Here is a 15,024-nt window from a genome sequence, read left to right as displayed (position 1 = left end):
CGCCTCAGCCTTCCCAGTAGCCGGAATTACAGGCATGTGCTGCCATGCCCAGCTGATTTTTTGATTGATTGTAGAGATGAGGTCTTGCTGCCCAGGCGGGTCTCGAACCCGCGGGCTCAGGCCATCCACTCACCTCAGCCCCCCAAAGGCACGGGATTACAGGCTGAGCCACCGAGCCCGCCTGCTCTGAACATTTTCTTTCTCTGTCTTCCCCTCCCTCTATCTCACTTCACCCCACCCATTACTCCCAGTTAGCTCTTTACAAGGTTCCTGCATCTCCTCCATGTCTTTGCATGAATTCAGATGGCAAAGGACCTCCTTTTGCTACTTGTTAGGCATTGAAATGGATTCAACTACAGCCTTGTGACTGCCATGACTTTTGGTCTGCCTGAGTTCACATGTTTCCCTCAAGTGGATTTGCAGGTCAGGGTCCCATGGCTGTGATTCACAGAAAAATTCTTAAGGGTTTAGACCTAAACGACAGAGAAAGAGTAAGACACAGAGGTGAGTGTAGTGGGAGAAACCAAACACACCAGAGCAGATCAAATAATATTGTTTTTCAGTTAAGTACATTTTGAAATTAATTTTGTTTAAGAGAAATATCTTTCTAGAGATGGCAGGAAAAAGGGAAAACAGGAAGATGTTCAATAATTTCCATTCTTGGGCATACTGGATTTGGGGTTTTGGCAAGAGACTAGACACGTTTTGATAGGTTCTGAGCTCTGTTGTTGTTAGCAGTTTTTCTGCAACTGCTTGGCCATCTTGATGCTTTGTAATGAAGTTATAAAATATGTCATTACCCAAGTGAAATCATTCTATAGGTTACAGTTGTGGGAAGCAGAAAAAAAGACTGAGATGATAGAACCATCTGATTTCAGAGTCTTGAGAGCTTGTATAGAATACATTTTTTTTTCTATACATAAAGGACTTGCATGCTCATGTAGAAACCACAAAGCCGATGGACCAAGTGTAATGCTGAGTAGTGAGCAAGAAGAAGAGAATATGAAAAGGGCATTCCTCAAGAACACCACAAACTACTGGGTCCAATAGAGGGCAGGGCCTCATATCTAATATAAAATGAAAGGAATCTTGCATGGACACATGATAAAAGACTTCAATTCCCTGTGTTCTTAAAGGCAAGATATTTAACATCTGCAAGTCTCCATTTCCTCATCTGTAATAGGAATAGTAATATTGCTCTCCTAAAAGAGTTCATTCATTAATTTATCTATTCATTCTCTAAATATTTGCCAAGCCACTTAGGTGCCAGGCACTGTGCTAGGGGATGGATATGTAAAAAAGATATAGAGCAAGTAAGCACACAATACATACTTTCAAAGGGAGATAAGTCTCATGCAGGAAAGAAACAGTACGATCACAGAAAAGAATAGGGCTTCTGACTTTAGTGAAAGCGTCTGAGATTGCTTCTCAAGGATGTCCCATACTGGGTCGGTCGATGAAAAGGAGTTAGCACAGCAAAGAGCTAAGAGAAGGAGGATTCCAGGTAGCGGTACCAATGCAGCCCTAGAGATTGAACTGAGAAAAAAATAAAAGAATTTAAATAGATGAGGGTGGCTGGAAACACAAAGGAGAGAAATAAAGTAATGAGTTAGGCAGGTCCTATAAGTCCTTATAGGCTAAGATCAACAGCTTGAATTGTATTCAATTGAATTGTAAATACAAAAAGAAACGATTATAATGTTCTGTGCATTGTGCGAATCTCACAATGAGTAGTCATGAAAAGTTAAGATGATGATGATGATGATGATGATGATTGCAGGGAGAAGGGAGGGGAGGAGGAGGTGACGTGTTGGAGTTTGCAATCATGAAGAAAGGAACTGCTAGGTAAGACTAGACAAGTGTTCTGAATTATAGAATATCACGTTGTTTTTTTTAAATCAGATAAAGGGGAAGTTCATGCTGTTGATAGAGATATTAGAAGGGACACTTTCATAAGGCACAAAAAGACTTAAAATTTTGACTCTGCAGCCGGGCATGGTGCTCATGCCTGTATGTAATACCAGCACTTTGGAAGGCCGAGGCGAGAGGTTGCCTCTTGAGCCAAAGAGTTCAGGACCAGCCTGGTGAGACCTCGTTTCTACAGTAGCTGGATGTGACAGCCTGTGTCTATAGTCCTAGCTACTCCAGGAGCCTGAGGTGGAAGGATCACTCGAGTCTAGCAGGTTGAGGTCATAGTAGCTGTGAGTGTGCCTCTACATTCCAACCTGGGGGACACAGTGAGACTCTGACCAAAAAAAAAAAAATTGACTCTGAAATTGTGACGCATACTGATAAGGAAAATAAAGAAAATGATTTTGAGCCTCTGCATGGCTTCTCTCACCTCGTATCCCTCGTCCCTTATTTTCTTATTAGGGTTGGGGACATATCCTTCTGCTGCTCTCACAGATTAGCCCAAGGCTGTCTCCTAGATCAATTCTTGACTTAGCTCAGGGGTTTGTCAGCCTGAGGCTCGCTTCACCAGAAGCCACTTGTTAAGCACTACCATATGCAGAGTTCTGTTTTCAGCTCTTGGGTGGATCAAGCCTAAGTGCCAGCATTTTGGGGTTGCTTTGAATGAAAATTTAATACTTAAGTGGATTTTAGAAATTGTAGTGTAAAAACAAACCTGGATTCCTAGCAGAGACAAATGAGCATGCGCAGCGAGATATGACTTTGGGACCTGACTCATTCCAGATGTTACAGTTAACTGCTTACTGGGCTTTAGGTCACACATTTGAAATTTTATATACGTTGTGCTTCTCAGTCCCGTTAATTTTAGCTCTCTCTGCAGGAAATAGTTCCTCTACAAAAACTCGTTTTTTAAACGAGTAGTTTCTCTTCAGGAACTTGTTTAATCTGACGAACGTAAAAATCAGAAACTATTTGGAATGCTCCCTAAGCTAAAAATCCTGGGTCACAGGTTATATTCTATGTCAGAACTGTAGGCCTAAAATATACAGTGTTTGCTGGACAAATAAGGCAATCCATGAGAAATCTGGGCCTCATCCACAGAGCACTCACGTTTTGAATCGGTTCTTGCCATTTCTTTGCAAACGTAATTTACTAAAAAGAACAGATTTGCTGTGATCCTTCTGCAAGTGATCATGGCATGGCTTCTTAAGAAAAACTCTTTGGTGCCACAGACATCATCAGATATTAGTCATCTTTCTCTAGGCTATGCTGCAAGAACAAGCAATCAACAATAACAAGCAGACAAACCCAAAACACTAACAAACAAAAAATATCTGTGGCTTACAACAACAGATGTTTATTTTTTGCTCACATTAAACCGTGAGTTTGGGATCAGTTGCAGATCTGTTTCCTGTGTCTTCCATCCTGGAACCTAGGCTCTTGGTCTTATGAAAGGGAAAAGGAAAACTACTTGGAAATGGGTACATCACTTCTGCTCACGTTCAGTTGGCCAAAGCAAGTCCCACGGCTAAGCCTAAGACAATGAGAAAGACAAGCACTAATTTTCCATAGGGAGGTATTGCAGGTCATGTGGCGAAAATGCTTTTACAGGAAGAGAAGTGAATAATTATGAAAAATCATGCAGTTCATCCTAGCTCACATGCACAAAGGAAAGAATTTGTTTGTTTGGTGGGGGTAAACATGGATCAAATCCAAGAATATAGAATGTAAGATGTGCTGCAAAGGAATTTGGGGTCACTTTAGAGCATTTGATGTATTTTATTTCAGTATCTCTTTCCAAGGAGCTGTGGTTAAACTATTGCCACATCTGGGATCCATGGAGATTACAGGCTTTCAGAATTAATAAGGTTTCATTTCCACAGAGAGAGGGAGAGAAACAGAGCCAAAATCAATTGCACCTTCCAGGTTGAGGGCCCTTGAGCCCTATAAGCTCCTCTTAAAACATTTGGACGGCAGCTGCCTTTCTCCTTGCTAAAATCCTTGAATTTCATTAGTTGGGGCCCAGGGGAATGGCAGACTTCAGCTTGCTGCGATGCTATTTGGCTGTTTTTCTTCCTTCTTGTCATCTCCTAATGGGGGAACTAGAAAAGAGAGACTGCAATCTTAGAAGAAGCAAATCGAACCCTGGAGAATAGAGAGCAGAAAGATATCTTACTTTGTGTTTCATGCTTTCTGGTTTTCAAGAACTGTATAATGTCTGTGTCTCTAACAAAAATTGAACCATCATACTGTACCTTAAAATTAATGAATCAACAAGAATTTGTCAAATACCTGTTGGCAAAGTTTTTTGTTACATGCTGAAAGGGATACAGAAATTTTTTCTTCCCTCAGAGATTTGTTGTTTTGTTAGAGAGAAATTTAGTGTAACTTTACTACAGTCTGAGAAATTTGTGTTGCAGATGCTGTCAGAGCTTGGAGAAAGGAATTGGCATGGTCTTGAGTCAGTGGGGAGGCATGTGATTTTTTATGTGTCTAAGACTCTATCATATGGCTGAATCATAATTTATTTCATCACCCCACTATTATTAGACCTTTAGAATAGTTTCAATTCTTGTTATTATAAAGCATACTTTGATGTTGATGCATGTGTGTCTTAATGTACACCATGAATGTCTTTAAGATAGAGTGTTAGAAGTGAAATACTCCTAGTACATATTGTCAAGTGATTTTCCAGAACTATATACAGCCACCAGTTATGGTTAAGAGCAACTGTGTCACCATATCTCTAACCAACTTTGAATATTACACTTTATAAATCTTGCCTGTACTGCCTGCTCCCCTTGACCCAGATAATTCCTATTCATCCTTCAAGCCTCAGCTTAAAGGTTATTTCTGCTGAGAAGTATTGTATAATCCCTTGAACGAGTTCAGAGTCTTTGGTTAAGCCAATGGTTCCCTCTATTTTAAGACCTTTTGCTATCACCCTTTCCCTATTCAGAAATGAAATGCACTGATGATATAACCCCACTACACACATTATATTTTTTAAAAATGAAATTGCAAGTATAACACTGAGGGGAAATAAAAGCAAAGTAACACAAAGCAACCAAATGAACCACATTTATTTCAGTATGTGAAATGCCTGTGCAAGCTGCATTTAAAGACAAAATGAAGTAGTCGTTTGTCCTCTAAAATGCTATGAATGTCATAGTCCAAATGCAGGCTGACACAGCGATGTGTATTGGTGACTTATTTTTGTCAAATGGTGACCAACTCTTAGCAGATTTTTCAGGAAGAAATAAAGAAAGGACTTCAATTCACACTCTATTTGTAATCCTTAAAAATTTAGTGTGTGTTAAAATTGTGAAAAATAGTTTGTGCTTAATCTGTAAAATAGAGCTAGATTTTAAGCTTAATAGCACAACTTTCATCTATATGAATGTGCCACAGGACTTAAAAGAATTCTTATTGAGTGTGACTGTCACATTTCACGCTGTCTAGTGTCTTTGGCCCCTAGCTACTAAATGCCAGTAGTGACCACCATCATTGTGATAATAATTAAAAACAACAATTACTACTACAATAGAAAACTACCTTCACAAATATCCCAAATGCCTAATTGTGGTCCCTACTGAGACCCATTGGCAAAGTAATAACACAGCACCCCTGCACTTTCCCAAACATCACCCTCATCATGCTTTTAAGGAATGTTCTTGCCTGTGCAAGTTCCTTGTGTGCGGTGACTGTCACAGTGATACTGAGAGCACAGATCCTGGCGTTTATTGATGTTTTGATATTGTTAATGAAGTGAAAGAATGAATATTTGAATGGCAAGATCCTTCAAAATAATTTTATAGAACAGGAAGAGTGTATATAACCATTGTCTAATTCCCGATTAGGGTGAGAAAGCTTTAGTGTCTCACCCATTAAAATGTCAAAAATAACAACAGCCATTTTTCAGTCAATGTTTTCTATTATCAGGCTAAAGCATTGACACTATTGTTTCATCTATTTTCTTCAACAACACTATGAGCTTAAATATAGTAACTTTCTCAAGGTTATTAAGTGAGGAGGTTATAAGTGACAGGTGGGATTTGAACCCAGATCCAGAGACTGTGTTCATGAATACCGACTATAAGATATTGGCTATTGATTTAAAACTGGTAATATCAATTGTATAAAAGGAATTTTTTTCTCCTCCTAACTTTCTAAAAGTTTTGCTTTTAATAAATCAGGAATGTTAACACACTTTTTTTTGCATTTATGGAACTATCATACTGTTTATCTGGTTGGATCTACTGATGAAGTTACAGTTTATAATTTCCAATATTCCCATATTTGATTTGCTATATAAGGATGAGTGCACTGTGAATTCATTTTTTTAGGACTGTGTTTAGGATTTTGGGTCTTATATTAATACATGACATCAATTTATAGTTTTCATTGCTATTGCCTATGTTGGGGTGGTAACAGGGTTCTGAGAAAAATTAGTTGGGGATTGTTCTATGTCTGAGGGTATCTTAGAATGAATTATATGTGAGAAGTCTCTCTTCCTTAATTGTTTAGAAGAATGTACCAGTTAGAGCATCTTCTGGGAGTTTTTCTTTTTTGGGGGGTGCAAGGAAGGGACAGTAATTATTTGATAATGTTTTCAATTTTATCCATGACTTTCATCTGTTCAGATTTTATTTTTCTTCTTCAGGTGATTTTAATAATTCATATTTTTTTCTGAAAATGACCCATTTCAAACCCTCAAATATATTAACATAGTTGTTCATAGAATTATATTTTAAAGAAATCTTTAGTATCTGTTTCATTATTTTTAATTTCATGCATTTATGCTTATTTTTGTTTTTATTAGACTTGCTAAATTTGTCTTTTATATCCTCACTCCCAAGTTCCCTCATAAAAACAGTTCTTGACTGTTATTTATGAATTCCACTTTCTTTTGTATTTTATTTATTAAGTCTTGCTTTTATTTTTACTTAATTCTTCCTCATTTTAAAGCTTTCTCATTTTAAAAATTATTTCCTTAGGCGTTTTCTCTCTCTCTCTCCTTCCATCTCTCCTTTTCTTTCTTTTATTTTTCTTTCTTTTTCTTTTTTAGTCCATGATATTAGTTTAGTTTAGTCCATGACTTTTTCTGACTACAGATTACATGTCTATTTTGATATATAATATTGTCATTTTTTGTTCTTTTCTAAATAGTCCAAAATTGTAAATTTATTTCCTCTTTGACATTGTGGAAATTATTAGGAGATAATAATAATACTTTAAAAACTTTTAGTTTTTGTATTTTATTGGCTTAAGGTTTTATCAATTTTACTGTTATTGCATTGTGCTAAAAAAATTCACCAACTACTTTAAAAAATAATGTAAATATATGACCTAAATTAGATTATTACTCATTTTGAATCTGTGATTTTCTTATCTCCAAGTAATGCACTATTGCCAAGGTAATTTTATTATGATTACAGATCTATTTTGTTTTTCTGTTTAGGTTCGAGATCATCAAACCCTACTTGGAAAAATCTGTGGCAATGAAACCATCTCTCATATTAAATCCATTACTAATATTATCTGGATCAGGTTTAAAATAGATGCTTCTGTTGAAAAAGCTAGTTTCAGAGCTCTTTATCAAGTTGGTAAGAAAACATGTTGAATTTTTAAACATCTAATTTGCCTGATAATAACATTTTAATTACTTGAAAGTAAATGTGGTATTTTTATGTCCTCAAGTAGTGAGAAAAATATTCTTATAGAAGTGTCACATCCAGTTATCTCCTTAGACAGCATCAGATCTTGTAATAAAATCAAGGACAAGAATTATTTATCTCTGGACAAACACTACTCTTTTTTGTATTTATAGTTTGTGGGGGTGAATTAACTGGAGAAGGGGTCATTCGCTCACCTTTTTATCCTGATGTGTATCCTGGAGAAAGAATTTGTAAGTGGACCATCCGTCAACCCCATAGCCAAGTAGTTCTTCTCAATATCACTAGCTTTGAAATTGGAAGTTCTGCTCACTGTGATATGGATTATATTGAGGTAAGAGTGAAAAGGCTTTGGATTCGTATTTGATTCTATATTATTAAGAATATTATGTTAGCCTCAAATCTGCTACAAGAAACAAAAGGAGTTTGTATAGACCAATATCTCTTATGAATATAGATGCAAAAATCCTTAACAAAATGCTAGGTCACTGAATCTAGTTTATAAAGAGGACGATATGAACCAAGTAGAGTTTATCCCAGGAATCCTAGATTGGTGTAAAATCCAAAAATCAATTAACTTTATACATAATATGAATAAAATAAAGGGCAAAAACCATGTAATCACTTCAGTCGATGTGGAATTTGAACTTCTCTGGGTCCGACAAAATTCATCATCCTTCCATGGTAAAAATACTCAATAAACTAGGAATAGAAGGAAATTTTCTTAATCTGATAAAAAGCATCTATAAAGAACCCACATCAGCTGGGCTCAGTGGCTCAGCCTATAATTCCAGCACTTTGGAAGGCTGAGGTGAGTGGATTGTCTGAGCCCGAGGGTTCTAGACCAGTCAGGGCAACTTGGTGAGACCTCATCTCTACAGTAAATCAAAAATTAGCCGGGCGTAGTTGTGCACGCCTATAGTTCCGGCTACTTGGAAGGCTGAGGCGGAAGTATCACCGGAGCCCAGCAGGTTGAGGCTGCAGTTGCTGTGAGTATGCCACTGCACTCCAGCCTGGGAGACGGAGTGACACTCCAACCACTCAAACAAACAAACAACAACCAAAAAACCTCACATCTAATATTATATTTAATGATGAAATTCTAAATACTATGACATATGACTGTTAAAAAAGATAAGGATGTCTGTTCTTGCAACTTTTAGTTAGCATTATACTGGAAATTCTAGCTAGAGCAATTATGCAAGGAAGATAAGTAAAATGCATCCAGAATGGAAATGAAGGAGTAAAATGATGTCTATTTGTAGATAACATGATATTGTGTATGAAAATCATAAGGAATTCACACACATTTAAAAAAAAACAGAATTAATAAATACAGCAAGTTGCAGGCTAAAAGATCAAAATTTTAAAATATTTCTCTCTTTATAAACTAGCAGTCAACAATTTGAGAATGAAATCAAGGAAACAATTCTATTTACAATAACATTAAAAACAATAATCATTAACGAATACACTTTACAGAAGGAGTATAAAACTTGTCTCTGAAACCATAAAACATCATTGAAGGAAATTAAAGAAGACCTATATAGAGGGAAAGACTTTTAATCATGGATTAGAAGACTTAATGTGGTTAAGATGGCAGCACTCTCCAAAGTGATCTAAAATTGTATTCAATCTCTATCAAAACTCTAACTGGCACTTTTGCAGAAATTCACAGGCTGATTGCCAACTTCATATGAATAACCAAAGCATTCTTGAAAATGAACTGAGTTGGAGGACTCACTTTTTTTATTCCAAATAGAAAACAAAGCTACAGTAATCAAGACAGTGTGTTATTGGAATAACAATACAAATATAGATCTATGGAATGGAATTGAAAGTCCAGAATTAAACACGTACTTTTATGGTCAATTGATTTATGAAAATGAGGCCAAGGCATACCAGTGGGTAAAAATAGTTTTTTCAGCACATAGGACTGAATATTCACATTCAAAATTGTGAAGTTGGGCCCATTCTGTATGCCATTACATAAAAATTAACTAAAAATACATTAGAGACCTAAATGTGGGAGCTTAACCCGTGAAACTCAGAAGAAAACATAGGTGTATTTGTGACCTTGAGTTAGGTGAAGCCCTCTTAAATACAATACAAACCCACGCACACACACACACACACACACACACATGCATACATATACATTTTTTAAAAAACCAAGCTTCATCAAAATGAAAAACATGATTTTAAAAATGGGCAAAGGATTGAATAGACAATTCTTCAAAGAAGATATACTAATGGAGACAATAAGCATGTGAAAAGATGCTAGACAACATTAACATCATGGAAATGCAAATCAATACCACAGAGAGATACAGTGTCACACCTGTAAAATGGCTACAATTCAAAGTCGGATAATAACAAGTATTGATAAGCATATGGAAAAAATTGGAAAGTTTACAGACTGCTGGTGGGATAAAATGGTGCAGCTACTTTGGAAAACAGTTGCCGGTTCCTCAAAAAGTGAAACATAGAGTTTCCATCTGATCCATCAATTCTATTCTTAGTTATACACTCATGGGGAATAAAAATATATATCCACACATAATGTGTATGTGAATATGCCTACAATCATTATTTATAATAACATATGCAAATAGAAAAATATAATCATTATTTACAATTTAAAAAGTAGAAACAAATGTCCATCAACTGACAAATGGATACATACAATGTGGTATCTTTACAGTGGAATTTTATATGGCAGTGAAAAGGAATAAAATTATGATACGTGCTACAACCTGGAATAACTCTGAAAATATTATACAATGTGAAAGAAACTAGTCACAAAAGACCACACATTGTATAATTTAATTTGTCTGAAATGTCCAGAATAGGCAATTTTTAGAGATAGAGAATAGATTAGTGGCTGCCTGGGATTCTGGTTTCAGGAATATGTTATTTGGGGTGATAAAAATATTCTAAAATGGATTGTATCTCAAATTGGTTTTTACTCTATGAAAACACACTTCAGAAATAATTATTCTTGAAGCAGTTTTCAAAATCAATATCCAACAAAATTGAATGTATCTTTTCTCATTTAGATCGGTAGCAGCTCCATTTTGGGTTCTCCTGAAAATAAGAAGTACTGTGGCACAGACATACCTTCATTTATAACATCTGTGTACAATTTTCTTTATATCACATTTGTAAAAAGTTCTTCTACTGAAAATCATGGTTTCATGGCGAAGTTCGGCACTGAGAATTTGGGTAAGAAATTGTCTTTTCCTCCTTCTCTTAGGCTTGTATCCGACAAAGTGAACAACAGTAATAAGTTATTATACAAAAACCATCTACACTATGAAAATTTTAAAATATGCTCAAAGACAAAAAACATGAATTTCCTAATCAACACATATGAGTAGTTAGTTGGTATCTATTAATAAAAGAAAAATGGCTGGGCGCGGTGGCTCGGCCTGTAATCCCAGCACTTTGAGAGGCTGAGGCTAGAGGATTGCCTGAGCTCAGGGGGGTCAAGATCAGCCTGGGTAACTTGGTGGGTCCTCGCCTCTACAATAAACCACAAAAACTAGTCGGGCATGAATGCATGTGTCTGTGGTTCTGGTTACTTGGAAAGCTGAGGCAGGATTGCTAGAGCCCAGTGGGTCAAGGCTGCGGTGGCTGGGAGCGTGCCACTGCACTCCAGCCTGGGCAACAAGAGTGAGACTCCAACTGAAAAGAAAAGAAAGGAAAAGAAAAGAAAAGAAAAGAAAAAGAGCCGGGCTCGGTGGCTCAGCCTGTAATCCCGCGCCTTTGGGAGGCTGAGGTGAGTGGATTGCCTGAGCCCGCGGGTTCGAGACCCGCCTGGGCAGCGCGACCTCATCTCTACAATAAATCAAAAAATCAGCCGGGCGTGGTAGTGCATGCCTGTAATTCCGGCTACTCGGAAGGCTGAGGCGGAAGGATCGCCGGAGCCCAGTAGGTCGAGGCTGCGGTGGCCGGGAGTGGCCACTGTACTCCAGTCTGGGCGACAGAGTGAGACTCCAACTCAAAAATAAAATAAAATAAAATAAAATAAAAGGGTTATAGAGTTTTTAATTTTGAAATCTAGATAGCTTGCTGTTTACTTATACTTTTTATTTTTATTTCAACAGCGTGTGGAGAAATTCTTACAGAGTCAACAGGAACTGTTAAAAGTCCTGGCCATCCAAATATCTACCCCCATGGTATCAACTGTACCTGGCATATATTAGTCCAACCTAACCACCTGATTCGTTTGACATATGTAGTATTTCATCTGGAGTTTCATTACAATTGCACCAAAGACTACCTGGAAGTTTATGACACTGACTCTAAGACATCTCTTGGGAGGTGAGGTTATTTTTGTTGGTTCATTTGTTTGACACAGAGCTTCCTGTTTGCTTGCTTTCCGTTTCAGTGAAGGATATTAAAATCCACCAGGTGTTATAAAAACCAGGTGAGATCCTCATGCTTTTCAATGCATTTGTATATACTCATGAAGCCATCACCAAAATAAAATAATGCACATGTCCCTCACCCCCAAAGCTTTCTTCCTGCCCATTACAATTCCTCAGTTCTGCTCCTCACCCCTATCCACAGATCCACGGGAAAACACTAATCTGTTTTCTATCACTGAGGACTAGTTTGCATATTCTGAAATTGTATAAATAGAACCATACTGAATGTTCCATATGTTTGTACCATATGCTTTTCTCAATTAGCGTAAATTTTTTGTTGTGCTTCTTGGATCTGAAGATTTGTAGTTTTATCAAATTGGAAACATTTTTGGCCATTGGTTCTTGAAATAATTTTTTCATCTCCCCTCCCCTTTGGGGGCTCTGAATGCAAGTACATTAGGCAGGTTAAAGTTGTTCCACAACTCACAGATAAGCTGTTCATTTGATTTTGAGTCTTTGCTCTCTGTGCGTTTCATTTTGGAAAGTTTCTATTACTGTGTATTCAAGTTCACTCATCTTTTCTTCTGCAGTGTCTAATGTTATTAATCCTACCCAGTGTATTCTTCATCTTAGATATTATAGTTTTATTTCTAGATGTTCAGTGTGAGTCATTTTATATATGGTCCGTGTCTCTACATATTAATTTTTTATCTAGTTTTTTAAATCTATGAGATACAGTTGTAACTATTTCAATGACTTTGTCTACTAATTCAAACGTCTGTATCATTTCTTGCTACATATTTATATATTGATTTTTTTTCTCTCTCTCTGTGAGCTATACTTTCCTGCTTCTTTTCATGCCTGGTAATATTTGATAGGATTCCAGACATTTCAATTTTGGTTTTGGACACTGGACTTTATCATATTCCAATAGGTATTCTTGAGCTTTCTCTGGAATGCAATTAAGTTACTTGGAAACAGGTTGATCTTTTCCAGTATTGCTTTTAAACTTTTTTGTTTCCTGTCTCTGAAGGGTTGTTGTTCTTTATTGCTTGATGTCCAATGTCCTGACAGCCATTTAAAAAATATCTTTTGTCCAGGTTTTTAGTTGTTTCAGGTGTAAGGTTAAATCTGGCCCCCGTTGTTACATCTTATGGGAAATGGATGTTTTTATTTCTTCATCTTACATTTTATTTTCCTTTTTCTCAATCACTTTTTAAACATCTCCCTTCTTATCTTAATTGTTCATCTTTTTAGGTACTTACATAACCATTGCAAAATATATAGTTTTTGTTGAATAGCTTAAATGACCTTTTCTAAATTTGGTATACATGAGCATATAGAGAGATGTTCAAAATATCAATTAATTTACCTATCTTTATTTAGATATTAAGATATTTATTTATATATTAAATATTTTTTCATACTGAATGGTATCATGCATAATATTTTCTTTTTTTCCCCCTCTTTTAGCAATTGTCTCATTTCCCATAGTCAGCATTTCCTTATTTTGGTTTCTGTATTTCTTTTTCTTTATCATTTCATTTGGCTAACGATACCCACTGTGCTTTGAGATTTCTGTTTTCTTATTACTTCTTACAGATGTTTCTCTTGGTGATATGCGTGGCATAATGTCTTTTATTACAACTTTACATTTAGCATTAATGGAACAGTTTTTCTAAGCCAATTACTTTGGTTCAGCAACAACATGACATGGCTTAGTAATCAAATTCTCACTCCTACATAGGTTCAACTTTTAGGGACAATATATTTTATCCATATAGGGATTACTATTCCAGGCACTGTTCTAAGTGCTTTGTATATAATATATTAACTCATCACATTCTCAGGACAACTCTATGAAGCAGACACTATCATCGTTCCCATTTTTGACATGGGAAAACTGAGGCACAAAGACTGAGTGATCTGCCTTCAGTCATAATGCTTTTAAGTGGTAGAGTTGACTCCAGAGTTTGAACTCCATGAGTTCATGATACATTGTTTCGCCTGGTTGTGCACATGTATTGCATTTTTATTTAAAATGTTATTAATATGCTACATGGAAATCTAGTATAGCTTGTACTTTCTAATTTCATTAAATTGCTACTTGACAGCTCTCATGATCATAAACCTGTACATAAAACTATTTCAGGAAAGTAATCATGAGCATGACGATCTTCAGTAAGTTTGTCAATATTGTTTGCCTAAAACATATTTGTTTTCTGGGGTTGACAGGAGGTAGAAAGTAAAACTCATTATTATACTTGCATGTCCTAATTTGGGGTTTATTATTTCAAATGTACTAAAAGTTTTAAGACCCCTATGTCTGTTCTTTCTTGGTTTGGTATAGATATTGTGGAAAATCATTCCCACCTTCTCTTACAAGCAGTGGCAACTCACTAATGCTGATATTTGTGGCTGACTCTGATCTCGCTTATGAAGGTTTTTTGATAAACTATGAAGCAATTGATGCATCAACAGGTAACAACACAGTATTGTAGACTTGGTTTCATTTACTCCATCACAAAACAGTACTAACATCTAAAACACAGTGAGAATATTTCATCCCGAAACTTGTGATACACAATGAAAACTGTCTTTAGGATAAAGTGAAGTGGCTTAAATACTTTCTTTATAAATATAGAATAGTGACTAAACAAGAATTTGTATCAATATTGGAAGTTCTAATTCTGATAATTGGATATGGTTCTATAAGAGAATGTTTTTATTCCTAGGAACAAGACACTGAAAGTTTTAGAAGCAAAGACACTCAAGGTCTCCAAATTACTCTGAATTGGTTCAGAGAATAGTGACACTTTGGGAGGCCAAGGCGAGTGTATTGTCGGAGCCCGTGGGTGCAAGACCAGCCCGGGCAACTTGGCAAGACCTCGTCTCTACAATAAAAATCAAAAATTAGCCAGGTGTGGTAGCATGTGCCTATAGTTCTGGCTACTTGGAAGGCTGCGGAGGAGGGATCGCTGGAGCCCAGCAGGTCGAAACTAGGGTGGCCGTGAGTGTGCCACTGCACTCCAGCCTAGGCAACAGAGTGAGAGTCCAACTCAAAA

General features: G+C 36.5%; 1 protein-coding gene across 1 annotated transcript in view; it reads left to right on the top strand.

The window, feature by feature from the left end:
• The window catches only part of CUBN (cubilin), a 313,379-nt gene that overhangs the window by 47,614 nt on the left and 250,741 nt on the right, over window positions 1–15,024 (top strand). The window contains exons 18-22 of the mRNA XM_008056348.2: window positions 7,373–7,517; window positions 7,742–7,920; window positions 10,646–10,811; window positions 11,696–11,912; window positions 14,310–14,440. Coding sequence (XP_008054539.1) covers window positions 7,373–7,517; window positions 7,742–7,920; window positions 10,646–10,811; window positions 11,696–11,912; window positions 14,310–14,440 — 838 coding nt within the window. The remainder of the gene's footprint in view (window positions 1–7,372; window positions 7,518–7,741; window positions 7,921–10,645; window positions 10,812–11,695; window positions 11,913–14,309; window positions 14,441–15,024) is intronic.

The sequence above is a fragment of the Carlito syrichta genome, unplaced genomic scaffold (assembly GCF_000164805.1).
Source record: "Carlito syrichta isolate Samal-C Ts95f unplaced genomic scaffold, Tarsius_syrichta-2.0.1 Scaffold302327, whole genome shotgun sequence".
In the NCBI taxonomy this organism is placed as follows: Eukaryota; Metazoa; Chordata; class Mammalia; order Primates; family Tarsiidae; genus Carlito; species Carlito syrichta.
This window is presented reverse-complemented; position numbering and strand designations above follow the sequence as displayed.